Raw genomic sequence first — 15,556 nt, 5'->3', positions numbered from 1 at the left:
GTTAATATTTCTTACTGGAACCGTCTTTTTACCTAAATCCATGGAAACCCCTATCAATGTTCAATGACCTTGAAGACGCTTGGTTCAGTAGTGTTTTCTCAGCTAGAAACAATGCTGTTCTGTCACAACATGGGGCAGTAAGACTCCTAAGGGTGAAGCCCCAGCTACCCTTTTCTCATGCCTCCTTGTGGGAGCGCAAAGGCTTTGTTTCTAGAAGTCTTTTGGAAACAATCTGGAGAGTTTGGGTGTGGGGTGGGGCTTTTCCTTCTTCCTCTTCTGTAGACGGACTTCCTGATAGGGTGAGTTCTGGAACAAATAGATTCCTGCCAGCTAACTCTTCTTACACATGGAGTATGAAGAACAGGCCTGGGATCTTGGGGGAACCTTTTCTGCTTATTTCAGGTCTTCTATGGGAATGTCAACCCATAGCACTTGGAGTCACTCCTGTTCTCAGAACTTGGAGAGCTAGTGAACTAGATTAAGAAAATCAAGGTTGTGTAAACCTTTCTTGGCCTGGCACCAGCTCTTTAAAGTGCTTTTGAACAAGCTTGGAACACGTATGCTTTCACAATTAAGCAGTCTAAATGAGACCGCTGCGTGAATTAAGCGTGTTTCAAACATAAATTGCTCAAAATGCAGAATAATGCTTACAGCTAAGCACCATATCCCATCTCTTCTCCTACTTGGTTACCACTTAATTGTTTCCTTGCTAATCTGAATTATTTTCAACACGGTAACATCACTGTGAATTTTTGGACATTATCCTAATAATCATGTATCTGATATTCATCCACAGTTGAAATTTGTTGCCAGGAAAAGAAAAAAAAGTATTGTCCTTATTTTTAACTTGATAGAAAACATACAGACAAAAGAATGAAGGTATAAAAATAAAATCTTTCCAGAGAAATGATTCCTTAGGTTCTGATCCAATTAATAATGAATTTCAACATTCCGCATGAGAGAAGCACAATGACTTGTCATTGAATAACTGATTTTTATGCTTTTTATATGCCTGTACACTCAGTGATAATCAATTACCTTGACTGTGTGGTTTCATGACTTCGCTACTGTTTAGGAATTTTAATATATTTTCTTTTCCCTCTTTCTTTGGAAAGGCTGTCTTTAAAAGGGCTGGTAGTAGGGGAAGGTAAAATGAAAATGCTACATACCTCTCCTTTATGTTTTATCCTCAATTTTAGATCTGCCGATAGCCATAACATATACTTAATTTCTTCTCCTGTAAAGTCCTTTAGAGTGAGGAGGTCACGACCCTTCAGCTGTACTTTATTTTGTAGTGGCTGTCCACATCTACACAAAAGAAAAAAGAAAATTCAAGAGAAATAGATATTTAAGAAAAAGACCCCATTGAACTGGGGTGACTCGGTGTTCGATTCTTGAAACAAAGCGTAGAAAATCACATATAGCCTCATGTGTTCCTGCAAAGTGCTAATGCGCTAGAATTGATAAGGCTGTGGTTTCCTTTTTTTTTAATTTTTTATTTAAAAAAATTTTTTTTAATGTTTATTTCTTTTGAGACAGAGGGAGACACAGTGCAAGCAGGGAAGGGGCAGAGAGAGAGGGAGACACAGAATCCGAAGCAGGCTCCGGGCTCCGAGCTGTGAGCACAGAGCCCGACGCGGGACTCGAACTCATGAACCGTGAGATCATGACCTGAGCTGAAGTCGGACACTTAATTGACTGAGCCAGCCAGGAGCCCCTCCATTTTTGATATCCAATATTTTGGATGTGGAGAGAAAAGAAAAATTTGAGGAAAGAGGTTGAATTCTTATTTGCTGGGAATAGCCCTCTTGGTGGCTTAGCCACTTACTAGTAGTGCCACTTCAGGCAGCTTGCCTAACCTCTCTCTGCACCTCGATTTCTCACCTAGAAAATGAGTATAATAATCTTATAGCATTGTGAGGATGGAATGATTTAATACATGCAAAGCAGACGGTGTCTGGCATAGAATAAGCACTTGATAAATTTTAGCTATTATTATTGAAATCATTAGATTATATGAACAGAATTTATAATGTCCGTACCATAGAAAACATTTTCATTCTTTTTCCTCTACCACCCTTCAAATCTCTTCTTTGGAGATTTGTTCTTTACTTGTCCCTGGTCAAATACAATGGGCCTTGTGGCTTTTCTGGTAACTTTCAGAAAATAAAAAAAAAATACTCTGTGCTTACTTTATTCCCTCCAAAGAGTCTTAGTAAAATAATGCATAATAATAATAATGATTTTTTTAACTCTAAGAAATGTACTGCAAGTTAACACCCTTCTTCCTTCCAGCTCATGCCTGATTCAAGCCGGCCTCCTCTAAAGGGACGAGGGACCATGAATTGTTTCCTCTATTTCCCACCTTTAGTTGCTCCAAGTAAAGCCAAGGGAAAGTGAGGAGTTAAGGGTCAGGCAAAGTCTGATTCTGTTCTAGCAATTTAGCATTGGCCTAGGTGCTTAAGGCTGACACTTTATCTTCTGGGGTGCTTTTGAGGGTCCTTGGGAGAACTCTGTCATCACTGGAAATTTCTCACAATAGTCCTTGGTGGTGGACAATTACATTTCTCCTGCCATCCAAGGGAACACATCCAGACTCCTTTCGCAGAGATCTCCCCACCCTTCAGGAGGTCTCTTGGCCATCATGTGAAACAATACCATGCTAAGTCTCTTTCTCAATCTGTATTGGTTCATGGGAATCCCTTCATGTACTTTGCTCTGACAAAAGTCTGTTTCTTTCCAGTATGAACGCATCTCTTATTCTGTCATCAAAACAGCTAGGCAGCCTGTCCCTCTTACTCTAGATTTCCTAGGTAGAGACTTGAAATTGGTGTGCAGTGTCCCCAAGCTCTCCTGTTGAACCTATCAGTGCCATTGGAGCCACGTTCCCTAGGCTTGAGTTGAGGGAAGAGTACCTCTCCCTGTCATATACAATGGTAAGACTTTCAAAATCTTCTTCCAATCTACGCCCATCTCTTAGTTTCTGCAATACATTTTAGAAGCTGGAAGTGGTCACCAGTGGGTTGCAAGACTAATTCTTGTGTATCTCCTTTGCTCCTGTTTTAGTGGCATAGCATCTCGCTTTGGAATGAGGGAAGAGAAAACACCTATTGGGCCTAAGCAGAAACCGAGACAGAAAGAGTCCCATTTTAACACTTTGTTACATTGTGATGGCAATAATTATTTTGGGGGGTAATCAGTATCTAAAATTGAAAACATTTATTCTTTTGTTATTCCTAGTGTTATCTCTATTTAACAATAACTATATTGTATGCCATTAGAAATTGTGAATAATGAAGGGCAAATTGTGGTTCACCACATGGGCTAAACATTAATTTTACTAGAAGCAGAACCATTGTCACAAAATGATCATGCTTGAATTCTAGCTTAAGAAAAGAGCTTGTGCTACTTGAGATGAAGAGTAAATTCTCTGGTGGGAATTTCTATATGTCTTTTTGCAATGGTGACAAGATAGGTAGGAAAATCACAAATTCACTCAATTTGTTGTTTCCACTGCATGACATCAAATAACTTAGACAAAAGAATCTTTCACTAAACCCCCAACTTTCTGGCAGAGTTGATTGGTTCGTTTAGTCTTCTATAGATGAATATTTTTTTCAGTTGATTTTTTGTGACGTTAAGCCCTTCAGAGATTCTAGTTAGTAAGAAAAGGAACTTCCATAAAGATCGAAGTTTTGTGAGTTAGTTGGCTAATGGTTGATTGATTGATTGATTTAACATAGGATACCAATACCATATTCAATCCGTAGAAATTAGTGTTTTCAGCTTGTATGTGGATCAAAATTTTGGTCAACATTCCTGCTTCAAAGATGTACCATAGTCTTCAACTTGTAAAAATATGTCATTCATCTACTCTCTAAATGGAAATTTCTTTAAGGCAGTGATCCACAATTTATTTTTATTATAGACCCATAACATAAAACATTTTGAACGTGGATCCACAATGTATGTTTGCTTATTTTTTTTTTAATTTTTTTTTCAACGTTTATTTATTTTTGGGACAGAGAGAGACAGAGCATGAACGGGGAGGGGCAGAGAGAGAGGGAGACACAGAGTCGGAAACAGGCTCCAGGCTCTGAGCCATCAGCCCAGAGCCCGACGCGGGGCTCGAACTCACGGACCGCGAGATCGTGACCTGGCTGAAGTCGGACGCTTAACCGACTGCGCCACCCAGGCGCCCCTGCTTATTTGTATATGTGTTACTACCCTGGTAGATTGTGTAAAAAACAGAACACAAAAAAATGTAAAAGTTTAGATGAAGGAGAACCAAAATTTTAAACGTAAATTCGTAAATATACAAAAAATATTTTGCTGGCTAAAGACGTTTTAGAGTAGACCTTCATTTTCTTCCTTCCATTAGAACTCTAGTAAAAATCTTAGAAAACTATGTCCAAGACTTGGATGATAGTATTCAGAAATTTGAGAACTTTAAAAACATGGCCTTTAGGCAGAAAATGTGTTTTTACATTTGCATTTTGGTTATATGTCTGGTTCTGATGTTAATTAGTGATAATACTAAGCAACACTTGGAATATACAAGTACCGATATTGTTAAGAAGTAAACCCTTCGACTGATATTGATGAATTGTTTAGAGTCAACTGGACCCGGGGTCTGTAAACACTTTATCATGTCTGGCCTGAAATGGAGGCATGGCAGCTTAAACTTTCCCAATTCACATTGAGGGCATGTTTGAAAATATTTTTTTCTTTCTGGAATGAGGTCCAAGTAAGATAAAATCACAGAAGATAAACTCTCCTGACTGTGTGTCTTACAATAAAGCATTAATATTCCATGGCTTAAGACTTCCTCCAGTATTATTTTTAACAGAGAAAAAAACTTTGCTGGAAACCCCTGCTCCCTAGGATTTAAGAAATGTGTGAAACACCACTATAGTTGGTAAACTCACATCCATTGACAACAGGAGAAACCACTGGCATGCTAATTTTGAGGACTTCTTGCCTAGAGCTTAAGTTCAGACTTCTGCCAGTTTTAGAGTCCACAAAAGCTGAGTCTCCAAACTGCAAAACTTAAAGGATTGAACACCCTCCCCGACTCTCAGCCTTTGCAGGCTTGTGTCGTGTCTATCTACTTCCTTCTTTTTCTTTTAATTTTTTTAATGTTTATTTATTTTGAGGGAGAGAGAGACAGAGTGCAAGCTGAGGAGAGGCAGAGAGAGAGAGGGAGACACAGAATCTGAAGCAGGCTCCAGGCTCTGAGTTGTCAGCACAGAGCCTGATGCGGGGCTCGAACCCACAAACTGTGAGATCATGACCTGAGGCGAAATCGGACTTAACTGACTGAGCCACCCAGGCACCCCTCAATCTACTTCCTTCTAAATACTCTTGGGACTACAAGTTTTATTCAACAGAATATCACGGATCTTGGAATTGTGGTAGTGGTTGGTGGCGGTGTTGAATCTCAGAGAAAAAGAACTGAAAAAGGAAAAGAAATTATGCATGGAACTTAATTTTTCTCCTGGGTTCTCATGAAAGGAAGCAGGAAAATAATGGTCAAAGAGGAGACTCAACAACACCTTCAACTACTGCAGAAAAGCTCCAACTTTCAGCTCTCTAAACAGAAGACAGACTAGGAGAAGTAAAAAGTCTCGGGGTCTTTCTCAGATTTGTCCTTATACTCGAAGAAGTTGGGATTAGGGTTGGGTTAATGTTCTACTGTTGGGATTGCATTGTGAGATGCATCTCTTGTTATTTCTCCATTGACAGATTCAAATTTAAAAATAAAAAGAAGACACCAACATCCTGCTGGAATCTTCCCTTTTTGTCCGGACCTTTCATTTAAAAATGTGTATAGCAACAGAAACCTTATTTCAAATTCTCTTTCTTAAGAGAGCACAAGTAATCAGAAGAATAACTCTTTGTGACTCCAATCTCCATACGGCAGCCACTGATAATATTGCCTTCACTTTTGTTGTCCTGGGATAGCATCTCCGATATATGTTAGCAGATAAGCTTTAAAAAAATACAGATGAGGTGCCTGGGTGGCTCAGTAGGTTAAGACTCTTGATTTCAGCTCAGGTCATGATCTCACAGTTCGTGCGATCATGAGATCGAGCCCCACATGGGGCTCTGTGCTATCAGCACAGATTCTCTCTCTCCCTCGCTCTCTACCCCTCCCCCACTCATGCCTGCGTGTGCGCACACGCTCTCTCTTTGTTTTTCATACTCTCTTTCAAAATAAATAAACATTTTTTAAAAACCATAAAATGCAGATAGTTCTGGCTTTGCATAGTAGTATGGGACTGTAAATGACCATTAAATCTGCAACCATGCAAAGGAACTTTATTAATAAGTGGGAAATATCACAATTGTTCTGTGACTTTTAATTTTTTGTCAAAACATTTAGTACTCTCCTTTTGTCAGTTATAAATGAGTAGGGAAATGAAAAAATTAGCAAAAGTGAAATATATTTATTATGCCATAATTTAAAACATTAGAAGCATTGAGAATTATAGTGTTTTATTTTTTGTAAAAAATGGTCAAGAGTAGTTTGAACCATGCATGCTGTCTTCTTATTATATAGCATATGTTATAGGGCAAACATCTTGTCTATGCTTTGGTGAATTGCCATACTCTCTACGTTTGGATCACCTGCCAACATTTTATCCTTTGCACTTTCGATATTATACATTATCTCTGAGAATTCATTTAATGTGAAGTGCTTTGCTGGTGTCACTTCCTCTGGAACATCTTTACACTCGGTGTCACAACTGCTTTCCTCATTTATGTCGCTAAGTTTGTCTTCACTAAGTTCCTCTGGCTGCATAGCTGCAGCCTTTCAAACAATCAGCAGGGTCAACAATACCACCATAAACTATTTCTTCTATAAATGCATTCCCATTTGATTCAAATTTTACTGCCAGTGTTGTGGGTTTTTTTTTTTAATTTCTCTTCTGTACGTTGATCTCTGTCAGACAATTCCTCCTTTCGATTATTCATTTTTATAAAGTGGCACCTAAGCTTATCATTGGGAAAAAAGAAGGCATCACAACCACACTCGTTGCTGTTTGTAGGTAAACTGAATGACAGATGCCCAGTGAGCAACCACCAAAACTTTGAAAGAAGTCATGCGATTGGTCATTGATCATGATGTGCAGCTCTCATTTACATAGTGATTTGTGGACAAAAGAGCGAGCAGTGAAGTTTTTCCTTTATGCAACTGCTCACAATTAATATATTATGGCAGCTGAAATCAACAGTGTACTCAAAAGACTGGTGTTATTTGACTCAACTGTGCTAATTGAAATCCCTGCATATTGGGACCGTGCAAAGGAAGGACTGCCTGTGCTCCAAAGGCTTTCTCGTTGCAGAACTCTTCACATACCATTCATTCTGTCCGGAACACTCTCCCCTCAGTTCTTGATGCTGGCTTTCTCAGCCTTAGGCCAAGGGCTTAAACACCACCTCCTGGGAGATTCCTTCCCTGACAGTGTTGAGTAATCTCCGCTTTGCCTTCATGTTGTTCATGCTACTTATCATAATTTTTAAATATGTATTTATATGTCTGTTTATATTACTTACTTTTTATCTTCCCATTAAACTATATGATCCATGATGGCAGGGATCCTGCCTGTTTTATTTATTAATGTACACCCAGTGCTTGTTACAATGTCTGGGATATAGTAGGTATTCAATAAATATTTCCTAGGTAAACGGGCGAATGAATGATATTACGTGTCTGGACAAAAGTAAAACAATTTGTATAAGAATGAATTCAGCAGATTTCTGAGAATTAACTTAGAGAGATTTGCCATGATGGGTTTTCAATGTCCTTATGAAAGTCTGATGACAAAAAAAAGACACCAAGAGCCCCCAAAACAGAATTAATGTTGAGGGAAGAGCAAGTATGGGCTGTAGCCTAGGCTGAGCACAAGGCCTGAGTGTCATGGAGGAAAACTGATTGTGGCCTAGTGTGTTGCTAAAGCTGAAATTCCCCAGGGCTCAACGACTCTGGTGTAGTATTTGCACTCCTGGGAACAATAGTTGGACATGAAGCAAAAGCATTATAACCTCGGAACTCAGGCACAGCAGTCTGAGTCAAGTGCAAAAACCTGGAAGACTGGTGAGAGGATCTGGTGGGACAAACTTTTGCCCACAGCACCCTGAGAGCCAAACCCAAAGTACAGTAATAGTGAACTATACCAATACTTTGGTTCCCTCTCTCCACAAGCCCCTTTTATACTAAGTCCCCAGGGCTCTTGGGGACAAAAAGGGTAGAGAGGTAGATACTGTACATCTGGTTATCATGGTATGTGAGTGATTAACTGGAAATGTTTTTTAATTGCATTTCAACCAGTGAAGGGGAGTCATACTGTTTACACCATTGAAAAATCATTAGACTAGTCACCGCCTTTCTCTGTTCTATCCAGGAGGTGGGGCAGGAAGTGTTCCCATAGGAAAAATTGCTGCTTTTCATAGATATCAGGAACTAACCAGGAAAATTTATCACTGGAAGGAAAGCAAACACAATGGTTCAAGTTTAAGTTCCTATCCTGTTTACTGTCTCCTCATAGACCTCCTCTTGGCTCTGAAATGGAGCTGCCACACCTCTTTCCTAAGCTGCTTAAAATGTAGAGAAAAGCAGAAGAGGTCCACAGTTGTACCTTTGTTGAAACACCTCTGCCGTAGGCCTCCCCCCGCTTTTTTCCTGGTCTATATCAAGCATTTCTGGCTTTCTGGTGATAAACCCACACACAAATTATCCAGCTAAAACCACTGGCATAAATGGCTACTTATAGAGACCTCATGCTTCAGTTGGAGGCAGCCTACCCTGGTTCTCGAGCGCCTGAACCAGGGCCAGAATCACTATTTTAGTGTTCCCATAAAAATACTTGGTTTTCTCGTACACATAATAGGGAGGATCCAATACTGGATGAAACAATGGGAACCACGTACAGATTTTCTGTCAAAACTGTCATTGCGGTCTGGTTAAAGCCAGAGTTTTTGAAAAAGGCAAGACTAGTTCCTTACATTAATTGTATCCCTGGAAGAAATAATTACAGAGGTTTCTCAGCCCCAAATCACTGAATGCTAAGAAGTTAAGCCAAGGTAATAGTAGATCTTTGTATTAGCTTTACCCAAATATCTTCCTAGGTAGAAAATGGAAGCATATTCTGTATTGGCAGAATAAAGCCTTTCATTGCAAGAGTCTGCGTTTTCTAACTCTGGTAAATTGTTTGGAGCACGGGAGGAGACCTGGATGTGTTCCCTTGTATAATTGTATTTTGTTGGAAGAGAAAGTGCTTGATTTGAGTAAAATGTGGTCAGTCAGAAACAGACTGCCAGAATAGGAAAAAAATTCAGTGTTAAGTGATATTTTGATTCCCATGGAAAATTTGAGATGAAGACTTTATCTTCTGGAGGCATAAGGGGGTAGTCAATGGGCCGTATGGCTGAGATTTTTGTGTTTCTTTAATGTTGCAGATTGATGCAACCATTAAGGCGTATGTTCTTGGTTTTATTTTTTCTTTCTTTACTAAGATATCTTGGCTGTATTTTAAAAAAGGATACTGCGTAAGGGTAGAATGGCCAACTTTATCAGTTTGGAAGGATCAAAATAATCAAAGCAGTGGAATAAAAACAGCAGTGGTTTTAATTATTCAAATTCTAGTCCTAGTCTAGTCCTAGTCAAACTCGGGACGATCACTTTCCATCTTTGGCCTCAGTTCTTTATCTGAAAAATTAAGAAAATGAACTTACAATCAGTGATCTGTCTTGTCTTTGTCTTCCGCAACATTCGTGAAGTTTATAAACACAAGATTTCCCATAGGCCATACTGGAGCCATCCGAATTCTCAGTGGCCTGCCTTTAATTTCATCCCTTTCTTGCCATCTCAATATTGGAATGCATGCAAGGGAGACTGACTTTACCTTCACAAAACCCTTGAATCTCATCCTACTGATTTGAAAAAAAAAAAAAAAATAGCACAAACGGTCCAAATTTCTTTACTTTATTAACAATAATAGTTTATTACTAAAAATTGACTTGCAACCTTTCTCACTGTTGCCACATGCTCACATGTGGTATAAATCACTATTGTAATGGGGGGACTAGGTGGTTCCTAAGATATCTTAGATCGTCAGCCTTCTAAAATGGTGCAACTTCCGCTCATCTGAAAAACGAAGCAGGCTCGCTTTGTGCAGACCTGCTATTATAGGTCTGGAACCCTGACACTGTTGAAAATCTGTAGTTGCCCTACTTCTTCTTAGTTAAATCACTACATTACTAAAAATAACAAACCGGAAATAAACCCAAATTTTATTGTTGGCCAAGGGAAATATCATGACCCCCTTCCATGCCTGATCTCAGACCCTGTATAGTTTTGTGAAGCCGGGAAGTATGTTTTTAACAGGGCATTCATTTTCAGTTAGGACAGAAGACGTGACTAATCACAGAGGACTGTTTTCTCTCCTCTAGGCAAGAGCACGGATGGCCTGTAATCACTTCATCGGTGTGTCCACACGCGTACAGATAGCATGGGTGTGGGATGAAGGGAGCATAATGAGTTATGTAAGCCCTTAGAGAGGTCTGGAATGAAATACCTGAAAACCAGTCACCTCCGCTCCAATCCATAACCTCCACAAAATTGGGTGGCTTAGCTCAATATTCTCTGAAGAAATTTCTATTTGTGAGATGAAATTGAACTGCACTTACAAATTGGTCTTCTCTGATAAAGAAAGAGATTTTTTTAGTGATTTCTTTAAAAGCTCTAAGTGGTTTCCCTAATAGGCAACAAATCACAGGACACTGTCTATTATCCAAACACCGCCAGGCTCTAGAGCCTTGTTTGTGAGATGAAAAGCCTATGGATTGGGTCTTCTCGGCAGTCTTGGTGTCTGATCCTATTGATTTGGGGGAAAAAAAGAAATAATAATTGACGAAAAATGATTGATTCAGGAGGCTGCATGAATGGTTTCAGCCTCACTTAAGCTGTTATTTTTATCCTGTCCATGGCAATATGGCTGCTCACTTCAAAACGGTGCGGTACCCGTTTTATGGCATTGCCTAACACCGGCCACACATTTCTTATCACTCTCTGGTGTTAAGGTCACATGGTATATTCTGTAGCAAGGTCCCTCCGCCCTTCCCAAGAGATATGGGTCGGGGGTGGGGGGAAGAACTCGACTCCCTGTGGAAGGCTGAAAGTCAAAGTACAATACAGGCAGAGTTGACTGGGAGTTTTCACTGTTGTTGAGAGGTCATCAAAGGCCTTAGGTCTTACTGGACCTCAGCAAATCTGAATTCATCTAGCTGGCAAGTAGCACGGCTAACGAAAAGAGTTGGAAAGAAAAATACCCACGCCGCATGAGAACAACACTGTTTCAAAGTCAGCCCATTTTCATGAGAGGCTTATGCTCTTAAGTTCCTAATGGCATGAGTGATTCGAGGCTCTCATATTTTCAAATAGTAGGTACAGATTTGGGCTGATTTAGCTAGGCTTTAGCCTCAGCCCCATTCACTGTGAGAGACAGCTAGCCAGGACTTTGAGAATTATGGTCTGACTACTGGATGTAGAGGATAGCATATTAGTAAATACCAAAGAAGCCTCAACATTTGGCAGATGTTTTAGTTCCAAACATTTAACTTGTGACCGTTATTTAAAAAATCTCTCGTGGTTGGTGGGTTTGAGCCCCACATTGGGCTCTGTGCTGACAGCTCAGAGCCTAGAGCCTGCTTCGGCTTCTGTGTCTCCTTCTCTCTCTGCTCCTCTCCTGCTTGCACTTGCTCTCTCTCTCTTTCTCTCTCTCTCTCAAAAATAAACATTAAAAATCAATAATCACTGTAATTTTCAAAGAAGAGTAGAAGTTTAAGTTTCAAGCTTTGGCTGTTCATTCAGGTGATTATTTTCAGCTCAGTGATGATTCTTTGTTAAAAACTATGGGAAAAAATGTCATCAAACTGTTATCTGATGTAATGCAGTGACATGGAATAATAAAATAATGAACATTGGTCTGTCACTTTACAGTTTTCACGCGCATTATCTCGCTGATTATCACTAGACTGTGACTTCATGTGTCTGGTATGAAGTACCTTCTTTGCCACTGTATCTCCAACACCTTGCAAGGAGCATGGCTCGGAAGTAGGTGCTCAGTAAGTATTTATTAAACGAATGGTTGAACCACCTTGTGATGTAAGCAGAGCAGGTATTACTCTTTTTCCCATTTTATAGGGGAAGCAACATTACAGAAAATTTAACGACTTGCTCAAGGTGATAGAGCCAGAAAGTGGTGGTACCAGGCCTTGAATCTCGTTCTTTAGACTCCAAAACCTGAGATTTCCTCCACATACTTGGGTTATGTGGTCAAACTCTAGTACTAATTGGTAAACCCCAGAATTTCTCTGGGCCTCATAAACCTTCTCTGTAAAATAAGAGAAGGCTAATAATATTCTGTGGCTCTGACGTCCCACCTAGGTCTAATACTATGAGCTCAATTTACAGTATCATTTACAATGTCATTCTGGCTTCTGAGAGTCTTCTATTCACCAAAGAAATGGTGCTAATGATACAGTCCAGAGAGGTCAGAGCTGTCAGGTGGCCCAGAGGAAGGACTCAGGGCCACTGTCAAAGACCCACTTAGTCAGAGTGGGAGAAAACTTCAGACAACTTCAGACTAGAAGCTTCTCCTTTTAGGAAGTCAATGAGGTTGTTTTGAGGTTGGTTGGAAAGAGTCTCTGGGAAAATTCTATGTGATTGTTAACATGCAGTTACTGTAGAAGCTTTCTGGCAACGATGTGCACATTTGATGGCCTTGCTTCCTCACTTAGCTAGTTGCCCCTATCCCCTTCCCCACAGACACACCCCACACCACCCCCACTGCATGCTCAATAACTATAGAGCAGGATGTAACTCATAGAAAGAATTCACTGGAAACAGCCGCCTTTCACATGCTACCAAGAATTTCAGGGATAGATTCCAAACCTGGATTTTGTTTTAAAAATTTCATTATCCTCATCACACATAAGGCTCCTTGGCAGAAGCTTTGTAAATATTTATCTGGTTGTTATTTGGGGTCTCATTTTTTTTAAGAACTGATTAATCCCCACTCCCTAGAATGATGTATTATTTTCAAGCAAATCCAAATACAAGCTGAAGACCCTGTGTAAATTGGTTCTAATTTTTCTTCAGCCAGGATCCCGTTTAGAATGTACACAAATGGAAGATGTCAAGAACATTTAGCCTGTTACACCCTAGGAGGTTAGTGACGCACCCCCGCGCCCCCTGCTCCCAGCCTGCTCTGAAATCTGATTAGAGAGGACTGAGAAATGAAGGCTCACCTGGAATTAGAGACAGCTGTCTCAAATAAAGGTAGAGCCTGGCACTAAACCCTCCAAAACGACGCCTTTTCGAGGCTGTGCTCCTTTGCAGAATAGAACTTCAGTTATCACCATAGTTCCTAAGTCAGACTCCAATCTCTGGCCATCACTTACCGAAAATTTCGAACCACGAAATTGTGACCATTTCTAAGAGCTGCCTTGTTCAACAGGGTCCTCAAATTAAACAGCATCTTCTTTTGATAATGAAAAAGATGACTGTATGCTCTTGAAAACGCCTCACCAAGGTCGACAGACAGTGGGCTCCACCTAAAAGCTAAGAATGCTTTCAACTGCAGTGAGAGAGCAAAGGTAAAATCACCCTTCAACTACCTTATCAAATTCCCCTGGTTAGAGATACTGCAGGTCAGGGTACAGGAATGCCTGCACTTTAAGCCAAGCTCCACCACTGCGTGTGTGTGTGTGTGTGTGTGTGTGTGTGTGTGTGTGTGTGTGTGTGTGTCTGTTTAGAAGGAATCCTGATTCTTTTGGTGACCAGACTCCTCATTTTTCATAATATATTTATGCTGTCACATACTTGCACAAAATCAATTGACAAGTACTCATTGGGCGTATAATATATACAGGGCGTTGCAGTGCTGGCTGCTGTAAAGGTACGTAGAAATAACCCACTGAGAAAATGTGAATCGTCAGTGCAGAACCCCAGATGTAGACATGACAACCCGGAGTATTTCCAACGGTATTTCATTTGTAACTCTAAGTCTCAGCTTTCCCGCAAAAACAAACAGAAAGAAATGCCCCAGAGCTATTTTTTTGGTGGCAAAAAGCTGGAGTGGGGAGGTATAATAAAAAGATCTCAGTCCTGGAGCTCCCATTGTGCCTTGCACATAGTAGGTCTTCGATAAGCAAGTAGTTGCTTATTAATTCTAGCAGGAACCCACAATCAGTAGAAGTGGGGAGGGGGTACCATACGCTCCTCCCCTGGTAGCCTCTCCAGATCACTAAGAGGTCTTCCAATGCTTTACATTTATTCATTCATCCACAGTTATAAGTCAGATATTTTCAAAATCCGTTCTGTGTCAGATATTGGACTAGGCTGGAACTTCAGTGAAGGAAGATGATCTCACTGTCACAGAGTTTACAGTTCAGTAAGTGTGATAATATTTGTAAATAAGCATACATAACACAAGCCCGTAGGAGAGGTCCAGATAAAGCGCTACCATATCACAGGGAAGAAAAAGTACTCTAAGCTGGGAAGGGTGGGAGGCAGGAAAGAAAGGGCTGCATCTGCTGATCAATTTATGTGACTTTAGCAAACCCAGGTAAACACTCGCTAGAAGTTTATGCAATGCAAAAAAAAAATATGCTATTTAAAAATTAATTATGGCCACTTCAGGAACCGGAATGGTTATGATGTCATAATTAATGTCAGCAGGGAAATAAATCTTATTGCTATTCCCTTCTACTTACAAAGAATGATGCGGGACAGAGAGGGAAAGACTGAACTGTTCAAACCTTTACTAAGTCTTCTGTTCCAGAAAGAATATTCCAGGCAGAGGCAAGTGTTCACAAGGGTACAAGAGTAAGAAGGTATAGAGTGAATGTTCCAAGTGGGAGAATAGAAGTCTGCTTTGTTGGAAAAGACTGTAAAGCATCTTTGAAGAGGCAAAAGAGGCCAGTTGTTGGATAGGTTTCAGACAGTGAAATTGCTCTATGTAATACAAGGAAGGAAATTGAATGTTTGCAGTGAGATTGAGGGAAAAGAGGTCAAACTGTATGCTAGTGTAAAGCCCATATCTCCAGTCAAGTGTGCTACCTACACAAACAACTCGTGTTAGCAATGCTTGGGGAGAAATCAAGTGTCTGCAGTGCTGTGGTGTAGAAAGTAGGTGGCATTTCTGAGATGCCAAAGCGACTCAGAAACCCTTCTAATTCTACTGAGGTAGGAGCTCAGTCCCTCAGAGGAGACTAAGAAAACTGAAACCACCCACAACCCCTAGCGAGATTGGAAGATAAAAGGTGCACCACACGTGGGATGAGGTTAGAGGCAATTTCATTGAATCTCAAAAGACGGTATCTGGGTAACATGTGGAAGAGCACCATAGAGGGTTTGACATTCATCCTCAGAGTTCATGCTTTCATTGACCCACACCATGACTCCTCTAATTCCATTTTAACTGCGTGGTTTGGCATCCTACCTAGTTCCCTTTCTTCACCCAGCCCTCCATTCACTCATTTTTCTCTT

General features: G+C 40.3%; 1 protein-coding gene across 1 annotated transcript in view; it reads right to left on the bottom strand.

Moving 5' to 3' along the window:
* Positions 1 to 13,544, bottom strand: part of OTC (ornithine transcarbamylase) — a 60,514-nt gene extending 46,970 nt beyond the window's left edge. The window contains exons 1-2 of the mRNA XM_047076393.1: positions 13,468 to 13,544; positions 1,170 to 1,308 (exon numbers count right to left, since the gene is read on the bottom strand). Coding sequence (XP_046932349.1) covers positions 1,170 to 1,308; positions 13,468 to 13,544 — 216 coding nt within the window. The remainder of the gene's footprint in view (positions 1 to 1,169; positions 1,309 to 13,467) is intronic.
* Positions 13,545 to 15,556: the final 2,012 nt, after the last annotated feature.

This window comes from Lynx rufus, unplaced genomic scaffold (genome assembly GCF_022079265.1).
Source record: "Lynx rufus isolate CCGP_SWC_20201006 ecotype Redwood Valley unplaced genomic scaffold, mLynRuf1.p SCAF_14, whole genome shotgun sequence".
NCBI classification, from domain to species: domain Eukaryota; kingdom Metazoa; phylum Chordata; class Mammalia; order Carnivora; family Felidae; genus Lynx; species Lynx rufus.
This window is presented reverse-complemented; position numbering and strand designations above follow the sequence as displayed.